This window comes from Nicotiana tabacum, chromosome 2 (assembly GCF_000715075.1).
Source record: "Nicotiana tabacum cultivar K326 chromosome 2, ASM71507v2, whole genome shotgun sequence".
In the NCBI taxonomy this organism is placed as follows: Eukaryota; Viridiplantae; Streptophyta; class Magnoliopsida; order Solanales; family Solanaceae; genus Nicotiana; species Nicotiana tabacum.
The window spans coordinates 99,141,633-99,160,726 of record NC_134081.1 but is presented as its reverse complement, the minus strand read 5'-3'; the positions used below and the strand labels follow the sequence as shown (position 1 = coordinate 99,160,726).

Genomic DNA, 19,094 nt, shown 5'->3' with positions numbered 1-19,094 from the left:
AAAAGGTAAAAGAGATACCAAAAGCTCTAGTACCAATTACTAGGCCTCCTCCTCCTTTCCCTTAAAGACTTGCTAGGAGGGTTGATGATAGAAAGCTCGAGAAGTTCTATGACATTCTCAAGCAATTATCAGTGAATATTCCATTTGTGGAAGCATTTCAAGAGATGCCGGGTTTTGCTAAGTACTTGAAAGTCTTGATCACTAAAAAGAAAACCACCAAGAATGAAGTGGTGAATGTGACTCACCGGGTTAGTTCGATCATTACAACAACCACCGTCCAAAAGAAGGAGGACACGAGAGCCTTCACCATTACATTGCACTATCGGGTTGCACAATTTTGCACGAGCTCTTTGTGATAATGGGTCTAGAATAAACTTAATTCCTCTTGATATTTACAATAAATTGGTTTTAAGTATGCCTAGACCTACAAGTATGAGGTTGCAAATGGCCGACCGTTCAATAAAGAGACCGGTGGGAATTGTTGATGATGTTCTTGTGAAAGTGGAGAAGTTCCTCCTCCCAGCCGAATTTGTTATACTTGATTGTGTTGTTGATAAAGAAATCCCTATCATCTTGGGAAGACCATTCCTTGCTACCAGAAGAGCACTCATAGATTCATAACGAAATGAGATCAAGTTCCGAGTTAATGACGAAGAGGATACCTTTCAAGCGAGTAAGGGTATGAAATTGCCACATGCATAGAAAAGTATCTCAGTCATTGATATTGTTGATGTGCTAGAGGATGCAGTCGAGGTAAAGATAAAAGAAGAATGCCTTGGTGAGGCATTGGTGGCTATTTTGGTAAACTTTAATGGTGAAGACATGAAAGGATGCATGGAATCGGTAAATGCATTAGAAAGGCTTGGGTCCTATACTTATGCACCAAAGAAACTTTCTCTAGACTTAGAGAATAGAGTCATTCCTCCCGCTAAGCCTTCAATTATCGAGCCGCCACAACTTGAGCTCAAGCCACTTCCACCGCACTTAAGGTATAAATTTCTTGGATCTAATGAAACTTTACCTGTAATCGTTTCTTCTTTATTGAATGATGTGCAAGTTGAACACTTGTTGAATTCCTTGAGGGAGCACAGACATGCCATTAGGTGGACAATAGCGGATATCCAAGGAATTCCCACTGGAATTTGTGAGCACAAGATACAATTGGAGCAAGAGAGAAAACCTAGCGTTGAGCATCAAAGAAGGTTAAACCCTTCCATGCAAGAGGTGGTGAAGAAAGAAATCATAAAATGGTTGGATGCTAGGGTTGTCTACCCCATTGCCGATAGTCCTCGGGTGAGTTCGGTGCAATGTGTTCCAAATAAAGGAGGCATGACCATGATTCAAAATGACAAAAATGAGCTCATCCCAACGAGGACGGTGACCGGGTGGAGAGTTTGCATGGACTACCAGAAGCTCAATAGTGCTACTTGCAAGGACCATTTCCCTATGCCTTTTATTGATCAAATGCTTGATCGGCTAGCGAGAAGATCATTTTATTGCTTCTTGGATAGTTATTCTGGCTATAACCAAATCAACATCGCCTTAGAAGATCAAGAGAAGACAACATTCACATGCCTGTATGGGACCTTTGCCTTTAGCCGGATGCCATTTAGGAAAGGCGTTCAGAGCTTTTTGGGGCACGCCGGTTTTTATAGGCGTTTTATCAAGGACTTTTCAAATATTACAAGTCCTATGTGCAAGCTCCTCGAAAAATATGCAAAGTTTGATTTCGATGAGAAGTGCCTCAAAGCTTTTAAGGAACTGAAAACGAGGCTCACCACGGTACCTATTATTGTCACACCGGATTGGTACTTTCCATTTGAACTCATGTGTGATGCCAGTGGTGTAGCTATTGGGGTGGTACTTGGTCAACGGCATAACAAGATCTTTCATCATGTTTACTATGCAAGCAAGACACTCAATGGCGCATAAATAAATTACATGGTGATGGAGCAAGAACTGCTTGCCATTGTCTATGCTTTTGAAAAATTCCGGGCCTATTTGTTGGGGTCCAAAGTGATAGTCTACACCGATCATGCTGCTCTTCGCTATCTTATGGTGAAGAAGGATGCTAAACCAAGATTGATTATGTGGTTTCTTTTGTTACAAGAGTTTGACTTCGAAGTCAAAGATCAGAAAGGAACAGATAATCAAGTTGCGAACTACTTATCTAGGCTTGCAGAGGTAGGCAGACCAAAAGATCTTGAAATTAATGATGTCTTTCCAGATGAGCACATATTGGCTTTGTCTAGAACCTTCACTCCTTGGTATGCCGACATCGCTAACTTCTTGGTTAGTGACCTTATCCCCGATGGATTGGAAGCTTATCAAAAGAAAATGTTCTTGCGGGAGTGTAGGCAATACTATTGGGAGGAACCCTTTCTATTTCAGATTTGCGCTGACAACATCATTCGGCATTGTGTTCTGAAAGATGAGGTAATGCAAATTGTCAAAGCATGTCATGACTCCCCAGTTGTGGGCCATCATGGTGGAAACCGTATTGCGGCGAAAGTTCTTGAATGTGGCTATTATTAACCATCGATCTACCAAGACGCAAACCAAATGGTCAAGGCATGTGATCAATGTCAAAGACAAAGGTCAATATCTAGAAGACATGAGATGCCTATAAACTTTGTGATGAAGGTCGAGATCTTCGATGTGCGGGGAATAGATTTCATGAGTCCCTTCGTAAGCTCTTACGGCATGGCATATATCTTGGTAGCAGTAGATTATGTCTCCAAATGGGTCGAGGCAATCGCGTTGCCTAATAATGAGGCAAGGAGTGTAACCGCTTTCTTGAAGAACATATTCACGCAGTTTGGAACCCCAAGGGCCATCCTCAGTGATGGTGGTTCTCACTTTTGCAACAAGACTTTCGTCGGGCTGCTCGAAAAATATGGAGTTCAACACAATGTGGCCACCCCTTATCATCCTCAGTCAAGTGGCCAGGTTGAAGTCTCCAACAGGGATATCAAAAACATCCTAGCAAAAATTGTTAATGCAAACAGGACCAACTGGCCAAGGAAGCTAGATGATGCATTGTGGGCATATCCCACAACATTTAAGACTCCCATTGACACCTCACTATACCGGTTGTTTTTTAGTAAGGCGTGTCACTTGCCAGTGGAGCTTGAACACAAAGCTATGTGGGCATTGAAAAAGTTAAATCTTGACTGGGTCGAAGCTACTAATCTAAGAATGACACAACTCAACGAGATGGAAGAATTCCATCTTCATGCCTGTGAGAGTGCAACCATGTATAAAGAAAGAATGAAGTTTCTTCACGACAAGAAGATTTTGAAGCGGGAATTCAAATCCGGTGACTTGGCCTTACTCTTTAACTCAAGACTTAAGTTATTTCCGGGCAAACTCAAATCCAAATGGTCTGGCCCGTTCAAAGTTGTGAATGTGTCTCCCTATGGCGCTATTGAATTGGAGTCTGAGGACGGGCTCGAACTTTCAAAGTAAATGGCCAAAGGTTCAATCATTACCTCAGAACCAAAGGGGAAAGGCACTTGGTAGAACAATTCGCACTCAAGGATAGTCTTACACTAGCCCTCACCCCTGATTAGCCAAACTGGGGACAACATAGTCGTGTCGCGACGTTACATCAAGCGCTTCTTGGAAGGCAACCCATGTGTGGTAACACTTTTTGGTTAGATTTTAATTTATGTAAGTTTAGTTGTTAATGTTGAGCGGTTTGACGTGTGTGTTAAAATGCAGGTAACCCAAAAAACAATAAAACAGGGTGCAAGTGCAAAGGAAAATGAAGGAAAGCAAGCCCTATGGTCTGCGGCAACATATGCGGTCGCATAATGGATATGCGGACCGCAAAATGATCGCAAACACAATCAGAAGAAAATGCAATCTGGGCCTTCAAAAATGCGGTGAGATTTTGCTTTCAATGGCCCACATAATGATTATACGACCGCAGAACCGATCGTAAAGCTGGTTTGCCTCACTCAGTCACTATCTCATCGCATAACACATATGCAACCGCATAATGTGTTATGCGATGCACTTTCTCACCGCGAACCTTCTAAGTATTAAAACCCTAAATCCCTCACTCCGCATTTCCATCATTCATTTACACTCCCACACATATGAGCACCGCATAACACAAAATAAAAGAAAAAAAAAGACCAAAAATATTGAAACAACAACACAAAATCACAAAAAGAAAAAGGAATTAAAGAGGAAGGGCTCAACTGGTTCGTGCTTTAGACCGAAATCTTCAAACCCCCTGCTATCTGGTATGTACAATTCTACCCTTTCTCTTGCTTGATCAAATTGAAGAATACCATGTGCTTTCATTCCCCTCCCCCTTCTTCTCAATCCTTTGCTATGGGTGTTCATGTGTGCGTGATTGAGCTGAAAATCATTGCTGCGGGAAACATTTATGCTGTGGGTAAACTGGAATTTGGAAATTTAATCTACAGAGTAGGAGTATAAGAACATGGGTTGGAAAGTTGTAGCATTTTTTCTTACATTTCATCTTAATAGGTATGCAATGACTGAGTGTAGCTACTAGAAAACTCTGTATTTGAGACTGAGTGGGAAGACTTTTTTGACTAAGGACGATGATCTTATGCAGTCCGCAAAGTCATCGTATTTTGTGCCCTAGGTAGTTTTGTAAAAAGGACATGTACAGTTGGATCAGAAAAGTTTTGCGGACCTCAAAATGGTCGCAGACTGAGGCAGATAAAATGCTAAATCTGAAGAACAAAACGTGACCAATCTGTAGTCGCATAAGTTGTTTTGCGGCCACTTCTGCGAACTGCATAACTTGCTTTACTTCTGAGGGATGTATTATGCGACAGGTTTTGCGGTTCGTAGAGTTGTTATGCGATCGCATAACTGATCGCAAAAACTTCTTGATACTTTTATTTGTTCTCAATATGTTGCCCATGCCATATCACATACTCACTCATTCATTAATTGACAAGAATGGCACCCAAGAAATTCCTAGCATCGCGACAACCTCCCGCTTGAGGAAAGAAAATGGTTGTTGCTCTGAGCCAACAAGCACAGCAATCCAAATTCACACGGCCTGACACAACCAAAATTATATCTGAGCACTCCTCCTAGTCTGAATAGGAGGAGGCACATACTGATCTTATGCCACCCGTTGACCTCCATGCTGAAGCACGCCAAAAAAGTGGTGAAGATCTCAGGTTTGGGGTTTCCGGCTCTTGAAACCTGTACAGAGATGGCTTAGCAAAGAGAAAAATCCTTGAAGAGTAGGAGCTAAGCTTGAACGGTTTAAAAAAACACTACCCTCATGTGCTAGAAAATATTAACAAGAGGAAATGGGAGTTCTTCACTCAGGTTCTGGGGGAGTACAACGAGACGCTCGTTCGGGAATTCTATGTTGCATATGCTGCCTCTAGGAAAGCTGAACAGAAGCGAAACCATAGATTCTTGCAATCTGTCCTAGTTCGAGAGGTTCAATTACTCTGTGATGCCTCGTCGATCAATGATATATATTTTGAGGATTGGGGGCCAGGCACGGCCGAATATGATGCAAAGATTGCTAATAAGGAATCCACGCATGCTTGGGTTGCCTCTGTCATAGCCAAGGGAACTCCATACTTGATCACTCTGCGCTAGAAGATTCTCAAGAGGGATCTCACCAAAGAATGCCGGTATTGGCTCAGTTTGGTTTGCTCTCGTCTAATGTCCTTAATAAATGAATCCGACATAAGTATCGAGAAGGCAATCCTCATTGCATGCATCATGTTGGGTATCAAAGTTGATGTGGGAGAAATTATATTATGTGAGATTGGGATCCGGGCTAACTAGAAAGAAACATCGCTCCCCTTCCCATGCTTGATCCATGCTTTGTGTAAAGCTGGGAAAGTTCCTTCTATCCCCAAACATGACCGCATCGAAAAAGTTGTTCAAGATATTGACATCGCCCGGATCAATGATGCTGCAGAAAAAGTGATAGAAAATCCACCAGAGCCTTCGCTCACTCCTCCTCCAGCCTCAGCAACACATGTTGCTTAATCAGTACCTGACACTCATTCCGCACCAGCCACCTCCACATCCATTCTCAGACCAGCCATTTCGCAACCACCTGCCTCATTGATTGCACTCTCAAAGCTTGATCTACTGGCACAACATACCAATGCCAAAATAGACAGATTGACAAAAGAAGTTCCAGCTCTCATCCGGCAAACACTGGCTCCTATCCAAACTTCAGTGAGTGTTCTTCAAAAACTGCATCAATCTTATCTCAAGCACTTTGAAGTGCTCCTTGAGAGGGTCGAGCAAGGTGAAATTGGAGATATGCCTCAACTCAAAAAGGATGTAGTTGAGATGAAGTCAGAGCTACACAAGATGCAGAACCTGGAGTTTGATTTGACCTCCCTTCTTCCAGAGGAAGGGGAGCAGGGCACCGGTACCTCCCACATTCCGAGCCTTGACCTTGATTTCACAAACCTCATGTCAGCTTTGGTGGCCCATGGTACTGAGGCTTCACAAGCTCCAGACTCCGTTGTGCACATTGATACTCATTCAAAAGAGGAATTTGGAGGGTCTGAGGGGAAAACTGATGAGGAGGAAACTGAATAGGAGGGATTTCTTGAGGAGGATGATCATCAGCGGGACAACAGATGCAAACAAATCATTGTCTTTACAGATACACTGGGTGAGGAGGAAGCAGATGTGCAGACAGCCATTGCACATTCCCTTGTAGACATGGTCGCCAAAGCCACTCCCACGACCACGCAACCATCACTGGGTGAGGCTAGTAGCTCCCAGGTCCATGACCCAGCTTCGCAGCAAGCAGAGCTTCCTATTCTGGTCTCAGACACCACTACATAGTCAGAGGTTCCACCCATTGTTTCCACAGTGTCAGCCTTCGACCCCACAGCTGCCTCAGATTTTCCATCCCCTCCAAGCGCCTAGTGTGCCCCGAGAAGTCCCTAAACTTTGCTCTTACTTTCTCAATGCATTGGGGACAATGCATGCTCTTAATTTGGGGGTGGGGTAGTCAAAATTTTTGAAACTTGTATATAAACTCTTTGCCTTAATAGTGTAGATTTGTATATAACAATGAAGTAGAACCCTTGGTAGCACAAAACATTTTGACTTGTTTGGTGTTTTAGTTCTAGCTTCAATCATGTGATAAGTTTTTGTTAAATAAATTGCACCCTTCTAATTTTGTAAATAAACGGTTAGTCATTCTTGTGAAATCGAGGCTCGCCCTTTGACTTTGTACTTACTTAGAATCTCAAATATCATGTGATGAAGCTTTGAGTTGCCTTGTATTCACTTGAAGGCTAAAATTATGCCGAGTCGAACAGTTCATGCATTGTGAGTGAGTGGGGATTTGTATAAATAATGCATGTGCTTAACTTGTGATGTCTAGAACTTGCCCGGTTGGTTTCTTAATGCAATTCTCAGGTTGATGATTGGGTGTTGAAATGATCTTAGGCTCTCTTTGTGATTGCTAACTAATGTTTGACCAAATTGACCTCCCTGGTACATCGATTATCCTAGTTACCCCCGTTGAGCCTTCAACCTTTTACTTGGCCACTACATTACAAACCTTTACCCCTTTGTGAAATAATTCCCTCTGTTGAACCCATCCTTGATTGAACGATTAAGAATGAGGCTAAAAGCCTAAGTTGGGGTGTCAGTGTTAATTGGAAATTGGTAAGGTTGCTCAGTGCGTGTAGAAGAAAAAACCTCAAAGTTGTGTATATGAAGATATTCAAGCTCCAAAGGAAAAACAAAAGAAAAACATCTGTATATAAAAAAAAATTGTGAAATCTTGTGAAATCTGAAGAAATGCATTGAGGTGGTTCTATGTCGGTAACTCGAGGCCAATAAGTGCTATGTGGTAAAGAAGCAAAGTGTATGTAGAGTTCAAGGAGGGTACATCCACTACATTCCCAAATATTTGTTCAACCTGTCCCGAACCCTACACTACAACTAGTGAAAAGTTCTTACCACCAATTATTCATGAGATAGCAGTGAGTTAAAATAACGACAAGCATATGGACTGATACTTGTACCATTTAGCCTTGTTTCTGAGTGCAAGAGTATTTGATTGTATCCCATGTACATATTTGTTGAGTTGGGGATTTTCTTTGTTGTGAGCACGCATGAATTGAAAGATTTAGCAGAAGTTAGGTTCTTGAAGTAGGATACAAATGCATACCTAGTTGTGGGTAGCATTCTGTCATTATGCTTGAGGCTCGAAGTTTACATATTGATTATTCGAATTACTAAATGATCGTTGTCTTCCACGAAGGGTGAATAAAAGAAGTTACATGCTTGTTAGCTAACAGTCAGCACCATCTACAGTAACTGCTGTTTTGTGATCTGTCGGAAATAGATTAGTATATGATAGGATGGCTTTGTTTTAGTTGCATGAGGACAAGCAAGAGTCTTAGGGATGTGTGATGTGCCATAGAATTACGGTGCTTTTTATACTAATTACATAGACTTTTGCTCGGCTTCTAAAGCATTTTAAGTTATTTCTTATGTAGTTTTGGTGTTTTGCAGCATACCAGACTTGAAGAACCAAGAACACAGAAAAGATGACAAAAACCCATAGAAAGACAGAAATGTGGTAGGTTTGCGACCGCAAAAGTGATGTGCAGGCCGCATACCAACCACAGAATGAAGCAGTTGTTCCCCGTTTTTGAGAAAGGAGTGTGCGGTCTATTATGCGGTTGCATAACGCTTGTGCAGACCGCATAATGACCGCATAAGTGCAAGGAAGAGTTCTGCGAGAGCAATTTTGTGGTAGCATCTGCGATCGCAAAATCAATGTGCGGATAGCATAACAGATATGCGATGAACAACTGGGTAACTGCACACTCAATTATGCGACAGAGTTGTAATTATGCGGGCCGCAAAGTGATTCTGCGATCGCAGATGTGATCTGCAAGGGTGTTTTTGCCATATTTTGACCCCGACTTTTAGCCCATTATAAAGAGAATAACTAGGGTTTTTGTGGGACATCTTGTCAAAAAAAGAGATTACATTTAGAGCATTGAATACACCATTGTTTTGGAAGCTTTCGAAGAGAGAATCTTGTCTCTTTGTAAGCTTTATGACTTTATTTATTGCTTTGTTCTTGGATTCTAGTATGAGTAGTTAGTTTTAAATACGAAGGTTGTGGGCCCTAAATGGGTATAATGTTAATGGGCGTTTACCATTGAATATATATATAATGGTTGGTTGGTATTTATTCATTTCTCATGCTTCATTTAATATTGGTGGTTGCAAACATTGACTAATGCCATTTCATTCTATCTTTACTTGGAAAAGTGGGTTAGGGTTTGGTAGAATTGAATAGCAAAAACTCAAAGCTTTAAACCTTGTTTAATAGAATAGCTTAGGGATAAGTGGGTTCTATTTGGCATAAGTTGGTTGTTCTTAATTGTAACACTTTTATATTTGGGAAAATCATAAAGAGAAAATACTACTTAACTATTGGAAAATATTGGGTAGTCATTTAGAAACCATTTGCATATCAAAGGACCTTCCATTAGGAATATATCATATTAACACTAATAGCATTACATTCCATTGATGGGGACACAACCTTGGTTTCCTTAATCAAATTGATTACATTATCATAATAAAATTATTTTCTCTATAACTTATAATTACAACACTCTCTTTTAAGCTAACGGAGTAGGATTACGACTTAAGTCAAGTTTCACACTATTCAAGTAAACTTTTCGCACCTATTCCCTGAGGGATTCGACCCCAACCTATTTGGGTTATTATATTTGACATCGACTGCCTTACACCATTTAATTAGGTGTAATTTGAGCGTATCAAGGTCCGCCTTATACGGCTTTAAACGATCACCCCAATCGGGGACTATCGTTCAAAAACAAACTCAGACGTCTCGGGCTATCGAAGCCCGATGACACAAGACCTATTAGGAGACGCCCGAACTATAAAGGCTACGGCCATACCAAAATGGCTCGGAGACGTCTGAGACTCGTAACAAAAATAAGGCCTTCAAAAATTTTATAACTGGTTCTAAAGGCTACCCTAGGCAAACTACAATCTAAAAATTCCTAAGTACTTTGAGGAAAAAAGTTCTCGATCATGTCTAACCCCCACGATTCCTTAAACAAAATAACGTCGAAGGCAAGGCCTGTTCGAACCTCCGGACATGACCTAACTATTTTATGCTAAGGCATTTCAACCTTTGCAAATATAAAGAATAAAGCAAAGGAAAACAAAATATATAAACTGTCGAAGGGGAAAACAAGCCTCATATATTATATTATATACAATCTTTACAAAGGCCAAATAGCCCTAACAAAAATACAAAAGTACATGAGTACAAAAAAAAAGCAATATTTTTTACAAAGACATCTAAACAGCCTGGTCTTCTTCGCCCCCGGTTCCATTGGAACCATCACAGTCTTCTTCTTCTTCTTCTTCTTCGGGGCAGGTCAATTTCTAGGCCTCGGCCTCGAGCCCCTTAGTGGTCTCGATCTCGGATGATAGATCGAAACCCCGAGCATGGATTTCCTCGAGGGCCTCTCTTCGAGAATTTCGCTTCTTGTTTTTAACGATATCTTTCAAGCAGTCCTGGGCCGCCTCAGCATCGGCCTTATATTGGGCAACCATCTCGTCGGCATCGACTTTAATCACCACCGCCACTGACTTGGCCGTTTCAAGTTCCTTGGCCATAATTTTCTGCTTGGAGGCAGCCGAACTTAGCTGAGACTGGAGCTCTTCGACCATTTTGGCCTGCGCCTCGCCCTTTTCCTTTGCTGCTCAAACCTAGACCTCAGCCGAAGTCAGTTGCGCCCGACCAACCTCCTTCTCTGAGGCCAAACGATCCATCCTACCCCTCCATTCGTCGATCTCGGCCTTAACAATGTCCATTTCAACTCGAAGTTGGGCATCTTGGTCGATTTTCTGTTGGACCTACGGATTCCGATCGTTAGTTACCGAGCCTAGCTCGTCATCTCTAACCTCAAATATCTTTACCTGCATGGCTAGATCAGCATGGTCCTTCTGAGCCACCTCTAGCTCAGCTCGGAGGCTCTTATCTTCCCCCTCACGCTTCTCATTAAGAAGTTTGTAGGAATATCTCTTCTCAGTGAGCCCTCGGACCTCGACCTCAACCTCAAGTTGTTTCAGCTCATCCCGGTATTGGAGGAAAGTCTCGTGGTAAAGAACCGAGGCCTACAAACATAAAGAGAAAATGTTAGAGTTATCAGCGAAATAGCATAAGTACAAATTGAGAACCATTGAGGAATATCTAAAGTTACCCGGTTTAACGCATGTTTTACTTCTTTGAACAGACAGGGTGAATCCACCTCATTCATCTTGTCGTGATCATCCTCGATCACCAGACACCGAAGATAACTAGCTACCCCTACGGGGGCAGAGAGGACCCGGGAGTCCTCTAGAAGGGAAAAAGTAATAAATCACTTTCGACCAGGATCCGCACTTGGGGCAAGGAATCGTTTGACCAGTTTGGGAATCGAGGAAGGCACACTTGATCCTGAGGATGGGCTATTCCTCGGCATCTCTAAATCACCCAATCCGGTGACACCCTCCGTGGCCGTAGAATCCACTCCATCAAAGAAGCTGCGGAAGGGATCGTTCGCTCCGGGGACTCCCTCAATGGGACATTCTTTCACCGTCTGAGCCTCATTGTACATGGACTCAGTGAATGAAGGTGATTCGGTAATCTCTATCACACCGAGAGCTTCCTTCGGTGCACTGCCCACGTCTCGGGAAGCTTCAGTCTCGGCCTCCTCCTCAACCTCCCTAGTTCAATGAAGTTCAGCATCGTCTCTCTCTGGTTCGGAGGCCCTTTGCCCTTCGAGTCATGTCGACACTCGGGCCACCAGATTGAAGGTTTCTTCCTCTTGTTCTTCTTTGAATTCAACCCTCAGCTGATAGAGAGAACCCGAAGGAGGTGCTCGAGCGCTGGTGCTTTCTTTGGACTTACGCACCAGCCTTCTCTTTGGCTTTTTCTTCTCCGAACTTAGAGAACTCGGGCCCCTTTTTCTTTTCTTCTCTTCACCCTATCTTGGGGCAGGGGACTCGGTGGAGACATCATCGCTACCAGATGGGGGCCTCATTTGGACGTCGTTGGATAAACCTGCAAAAAGGAATAAAGCAAGTGAAAATTTTGCATAAGGAAAACCAAATATTACCCATGAAGAACACCATGTGAACGGGCCTCCCATCGGCTCTTTGAAAGCTCATTCCATGAGCACTCGGAATAAGGCCTTTGCGATACAATACCCTTGACCCACTCCTAGAGTCAAGGAACTTCTTTTAGGATCCGGGCAACAACTACACCGTCACAAAACACCGATAAGAAGGAAGGAAAAGGGCGATAAATAAAACCTTGAAAGAAAAATTATATACTTATGTTTCATGTTCCACTTCTCAGGGAACGGCATGTGCTCATCCGGGATCAAGTCTGAGGTCCTCACTCGGACGAAATGGCCCAGCCATCCTTGATCCTTATCTTCATCGATACTCGAGAATGCAACTTTACTAGCCCGACGGGCGAACTTGATTAATCCTCCCCGGTAGAGTCGGGGACTGTATAAACGCATAAGGTGGTCGATCATGAAAGGGAACCCCTCGATCTTGCTCACAAAGAAGCGGAGGAGGATTATGTTCCTCCAGAAAGAAGGATGAATCTGACCGAGGGTTACCTCGTATCTCTTGCAGAAGTCGATGGTGACCGGGTCCAAGGGATCCAACATGAAGGGATAAGTATAAACACTTAAAAATCCCTCGACATGGGTGGTGATGGCTTCGTCAGGTTCAGGAACCACCACATGTTTGTCAGCCCAATTGCAATCCTTTTTGACCTAAGAGAGAACATCCTCGGTGATCGAGCAGATATATCTCGAGACCGCCTCACATCGGCCTGGTACAGAAGAAGGTTTTTCAACCTTGAAATCAGCATTGACCAGGCACCCCCCAGGAATTAACAGTTTTAGAGGAGGCTCCAGTGCCGGTTCCTCAACAACAGTGTGCGATACAGTTTTCTCGATAGCCGACCGCGAGGTAGAGGGAGTTTCTTTTTGGGGGAAGAAGGTTGGAAGCGTTGAAATTTCTGAAGTATGAGGGAAGAAGGTTTGAAAGTAAAGTTTGAATGAACTAAAGAGGGGGTATTTATAGCTTCCCAGCAACGGTTTACATCTAGGAGTGGCCAGCTAGCAACTGACTGGCATTTAATGCCATTAAGACTTGACTGACGAGACGTTTCGACTGTTTTGTCATTTTTGTCACAAAATATCAAAGTTGGGATCGGAAGTTCATGTCGTTTCTAGTCATCTACTCTCAGAAAAATGAGGGGAATATCTGTATACGGTCGAAATCGACCTCACCTACAACTTGGTAGATTGGGTTTGGAACGTGCCAGCCAAGGACTGAAGATCGACCTCGAGTCCCACCGAGCAAGAACCCGAGGTCGGAACGTCTGCCTTCGAGGAGGAATGAGTCCAGTGTCGACCTTAGCCTTGAACGTGCTCGGAGAAACATTGTCGAGTTAACTAACAGAAGACCGAAATATCCATGACTGATCGGATATTGCGGCGGGAATCTCGGCACATATCAGTAAGGAACCGGCAATCAGCGAATCAAGAGATCTTTTACCTTTTATAAATTTGTACCTAAAGTAGGATTCCTCTACTATATAAAGGGGTCTGATTATTCAGGACACATTATAACGCGCATCCCAAAGCAATATATTGTTATTCTCTTTAAAGTTCTTATTATTCTATTCTGATATCGATAAAAGCGCTTTTGGCTCGAGGGTGGCTAACCTTCCAAGGCTAAGACCGTTCAACTCTTGTGGTTTGCATTTACTTTTCCATTACTTATTTCAATTGCAAAATGATTTATCGTTTTGTATCAAGTTAGATCACGTATCCTTAAAACCACTTACAAATTCAATTGTTACTCGATTTTGAGGGTAAACAATATGCCTTGTCAGCATTTTCTTCCTTTTACAATTTGCTGATCTTGAAAGCAGGATTGGCTAATGCTTTGTTAGTTCCTTCCTCTTCCTATTCTCTTCTAAGTCATCCTACTTGGAGTTTCCTGTTTGTCTGAGCTAAAATCTTTAATTGTAATTGCTATCAACATCCCTTTGCATTTTGGGTTTCTTTGATATACTCGAAAGTATCTGCAACCATTGTTTGCTGAAGTATTTTTGCTTTATAATTATGCTGCATTTATTTTTCTTTGTTAGGTAGCTTCCATAGCATAATTGTTATTTTCTCATTCTGGGAGATAACTGTTCAAAATATGATAAGTACTAATTTAGTATATTTATATAGGCAATTGTCAAAAAAATTGATAAGTATTGAGGGAGCACCCATAGCTAAATTATTGCTATCTCCGACGAGCAACCATGACTTTGAAATCTTGTATCCGCCGCTATGACTGGCATATAATTATTTTTTACATAGATTTGCATGGCTCATACTTTCGTGCAGTAATGAATCAACACCTATGACGACAAAGCTCACCCATATTTTGATTTATGACATGCAACGTTTTCATCAGTATTCATGGCAAAGTTGAATAGGTCTGGAAATTTCTCCGTAAATGTTTAGACTCCTCCCATTCATCATGCCAAAATCTTAGCTTTTCCCATACCAACATAGAACCAAATTTGGTGTATGAAGATCTTCCACTACTTCCCTATGCTGTTTGACACACTTACGTTATATTATGATATCATGTTTTTGTGTCAAGGATTAAGTACACAGTACCCCTAATAAAAGAAAAAGGATTTAGCATACAGTATTTGGTCCTTAACTTTTTCATTAGTTCCCACATATGTTGACTGAATCAACTGCTACTTGAATATCAGATACTTGTTATGTATACCAAGTCCATCATCTTCTTTGGCGGTATGACTTTATTCACTGTCTAAGGGAAAAGCAATGCTTTCTTGTGTCTAAGAGATAGCCCAAGTATGAGCCAACACTACAACCCAGTAGTTTAGCTAATTCTTGTACATTCTGGACATCATTAACAGAAAGAAGGTGGCTTTTAGCTAGACTTATGCTCAACTCAGGTAATGCTTCAATCACTACTAGAATGAGGCTTAGATGATCCAATTGGACCTCAGTATCCCCAGAAAAGTTGAGTGTATCATCAGTATAAAGCATGTGTGTACGTCCTGTCCAGGCCCATAGTGAAGCCTGATATCCAGTTAGTTTACAGTACTAAGGATCTAAATTTAACCTTGCTTAACCAGTAGAAGAGAAAAAGTTATAGAGGATTTCTTTGTCTAAAACCCTTTTTAATTGGCAAAGTCTTCAGTCACCATTAATAAGATATGGAATCAATAATTTGAGAAAATTCCTATTTCTCCCCCAAATTCATGTCTTTCAACAAGTAATTTTAGTTGACGTGATCACATGGCTTCTCTAAATCTAAGTTACATAACAGTTTAGGACATCCATTTCTGAATCTCTGCTCTAGGTTACTATGAGCAGCTATGGCACCAATAATCGATGCACCTAATATGAAAGCATTTTGGGTGGGTGAAATTAGTTATTTGATCTTCGGTCTTTTACAAATAACTTGGAGAAGATCTTATATAACCCTCCTCCCACAAAGCTAATTAGATGGAAATCCTTCATCTCTACTGATACAATCTTCTTAGGGATCAAGGCCATAGTGGAGGCTTTAGAGGTCATTTTTTTAGAAGTTATCATACTATTAGTAGTAGTTTACTGCAGTAGCATCTTCCTTTATTACTTGCCATCACTTTTGGAAAAGGCTAAACATTTTGTACCCAAAACAAATGCACTACCAAGCTGCACCACATCCTCTCAATTTTTCCCTTGAGTAATTATAGAGAATTCCTATCTTGTTTTCCACATGGGTATTGTTAACTCAATTGCAGGAATTCAACAAGGAATTCGAGGATCGAACAGCTGTTCAGGAGTGCAGTTACAGAGAACTCGAGAAGTTCAGCTATGGAATTGTAAAGAAGAAGATGTTTAAAGAGAGAAAGTGAGAGAGTTAGAGAGAAATGTAATAGTTCTGATTATCATTTGTAACTATGAATTACAATGATATATAAGAATTGAGAGTTGACTATTGTTTATTACAACTTAAGAAAATTTCCTCTAACTGCTTTCTCTAACTGCCTAACTAACTTCAGCTGACCCCTAACTAACTTTTAACTACCAAGCTGACGTGGCACTGCGTTGGATTGTTCTTGAGCTCACTGTGTATTTTGTGTATCAATACTCCCTCTTGCAGAAGATCCTTGACCACAAGGATCAAAGTGAGGGAACCAAATCTTCAAGGCATTAAAGAACTCCCCATGTAGCACTATCAGCTGGCAACCCTGCCCATTTAATCAAAACCTGAGCAACAACCTTATTTCCCTTCTTTACAATCCTTTTCTGCAGAATAGATTCTGGCTCAGAGCAATGAGAACTAGCAATGTCATTGATATGGGTAAGTAACTTGTGTAGGTAACTCATACTCCCTCCATTCTAAAGATTTTTTTGAATAAAAATAAAAAAAGTCTAATTTATTCTAATTTTTTTGACAGGGCACGAAGTCAAAAGGGGGTCAAGAGTATTTGTGTGGTTATAAAAGCTTCTCATTAAGGGTAGAATTGAAAATTTAAGCTAAATTATTTCCTAATTTAGAAAGGGGTCATTCTTTTTGGAACGGACCAAAAAGGAAATAGGTTCACATAAACTAGAACGGAGGGAGTAGAATTTTTTCAGAAGAGAAACATGCACAGCGGGGTATATTTTAACTGATGGTGGGAATAAGAGGGTGTATGACACACGGCCTACTTTCTTAGCAATCTGGAAGGGTCCATAATATTTGGAAGCTAATTTGTGGAAATGTTGTGATGTAACAGTCACTTGTCTATAAGGTTCTACCTTGTAGTATATCTATAACGACCTGACCGGTCGTTTTGAGCATTTATACTTCGCTTGGTAGTTTACGGGTATGAGTAGCTCTGTATGATGTATTATGACTTATGTGAATCGTCGGTTTTAATTTTCAGGTTATTCAGAACTGACTTGGAAGAATGATTCTCAATTAGGAAGCTTTAAATTGAAAGAGTTGACCAAGTTTGACTTTTTGTGAACTTGACCATGGAACAAAGTTTTGATGGTTCCGATAGGTCCATATGGAGATTTTGGACTCGGGCGTATGCCCGGATTTGCATTTTGATGTTTCTAGAGGGTTTCGGTACAAATTGGCGAAAATTGGAAATTTAAAGTTTTGGAAAGTTCTAAAGTTTGACCAAGAGTTGACTTTATGAATATTGGGATCGGATTATGGTTCCGGGAGTTGGAATAGCTTCGTTATATAATTTGGGACTTGTGTGCAAAATTTGGGTTCATTCTAGGTTGATTTGCTATGTTTCGGCACGAGTTATAAAAGTTGAAAGTTGAAAGTCATTTAAGTGTGATTTGAGGTATGATTCGTCGTTTCGATGTTGTTATGTGTGTTTTGAGGCCTCGAGTAGGTCCGTGTTATGTTATGGGACTTGTTGGTATGTTTGGACGGTGTCCCAAAGGGCTCGGGCGTGTTTCGGATTATTTTTGGATCATTTTTCCTTCATGTTTGATTGCTGGTGTAATCTGGTTTTCTGGTGCCTCATTAAGTCTTCGCGATTGCGTAAAGGGAGAACTGGAACTTAGAAGTTTCTTCACCGCGATCGCGGAAGGAGTAATGCGATCGCGTAAGGGAAAGATTTGGAACTGAGTATTCCTTCTTCATGTTCGCATGTAGCGTTAGCGTTAGCGTTTGCGTAGTTTGCTGGAGATTAGGCGTCGCATTCGCATGATTCAGCCCGCGTTCGCGTAGTGGTGAGTTGAGAAGCTAGGGGCAGAAGGTTCTTCTTCGTGCTTGCACTGCTCTTATCGCGATCGCATAGTGATGCTCCGCGACCGCGTAGAGTATTTTTGCCCAGTGATTATAAAGTACTCTATTTTGGGGGTTTCGGCCATTTTATCATTTTTGGAGCTATGGAGCTCGGATTGAGGTGATTCTTGAAGAAATTTTCACCATATGAATTGGGGTAAGTATTCTCTACTCGGTTTTGGTTATATTTTATGAATTTATCTTCGATTCTACCTTTTGGTTGATGATTTTCAAAGAGGAAATTGAGGGTTTTGGCCTAAAGTTTCATAATGTGAATTTTTGAGTTTTGAACATCGATTTGGAGTCGGATTTGAGTGAAACCAGTATGGTCGAACTCGTAATTAAATGGGTTGTCAGATTTTATAAATTTTGTTGGGTTCCAAGGTGCGGGCTCGAGTTGGGCTTTTGGCCGATTTTGGGTTTTTGATTAAAGATTCGACCTTTATCGATTGAGTTTGTTTCCTTTGGCATTATTCGATGTATTTGAGTTGCTTTTGGCTAGTTTTGAGCCGTTTGGAGGTCGGTACGTGCGAGATGGCATTCTTGGAGCATCGCTTGGCTTGCTCGGTATTGGGATTTGGCTTCTTCGAGGTAAGTAACACTTCTAAACTTAGTGTTGAGGGTATGAAACCCCGAATTACGTGTTATGTGTTTGATATTGAGGTGTTGCATATGCTAGGTGACGGGCGTATGGGCGTGCACCATGTGAATTATGACTCCGCTATTTTTGTGGTACTGTGTAATTACCTGACCTTACCTGTAACCATGAAATTTCTAAGTACATGAGCTCTTAAGTTGTGATCCATGTTAGAAAGCCTGTCTAGTCTACATGCTTATTCTGTTGAGACCCACCGAGGTCATTTCTGTTGTTGAGCTATCTACTTTCATTGCATTTACATACTCAGGCATACACATTCATATGCATATCATATCTCAGTCTCTATTTTTATTTATTGATACATCATATCATCATTTTCGGGCTAGTTTCATGACATTTTAAGCCCGTGAGGGAGAGACTGGAGAGATTGATGACTGAGTAAGGCCAAGGACCTGAGTGAGAGTGATATTATGGGATCGGGCTGCACGCCATAGTATTTTATATTGAGTACATTTATGGGATCGGGCTGCATGCTACAACGGGTTTTACTGATTTATGATAGCGTTTGGGCTGAAGGAGCCCCTCCGGAGTCTGCACACACACCGGA

The 19,094-nt window shown here is 41.5% G+C and overlaps 1 protein-coding gene across 1 annotated transcript; it reads left to right on the top strand.

Moving 5' to 3' along the window:
* Nucleotides 1-1,941: 1,941 nt before the first annotated feature.
* LOC142167782 (uncharacterized) lies at nucleotides 1,942-2,535 on the top strand. The gene has a single exon (XM_075227658.1). The coding sequence runs from the start codon at nucleotides 1,942-1,944 to the stop codon at nucleotides 2,533-2,535; it is 594 nt and encodes a 197-aa protein (XP_075083759.1).
* Nucleotides 2,536-19,094: the final 16,559 nt, after the last annotated feature.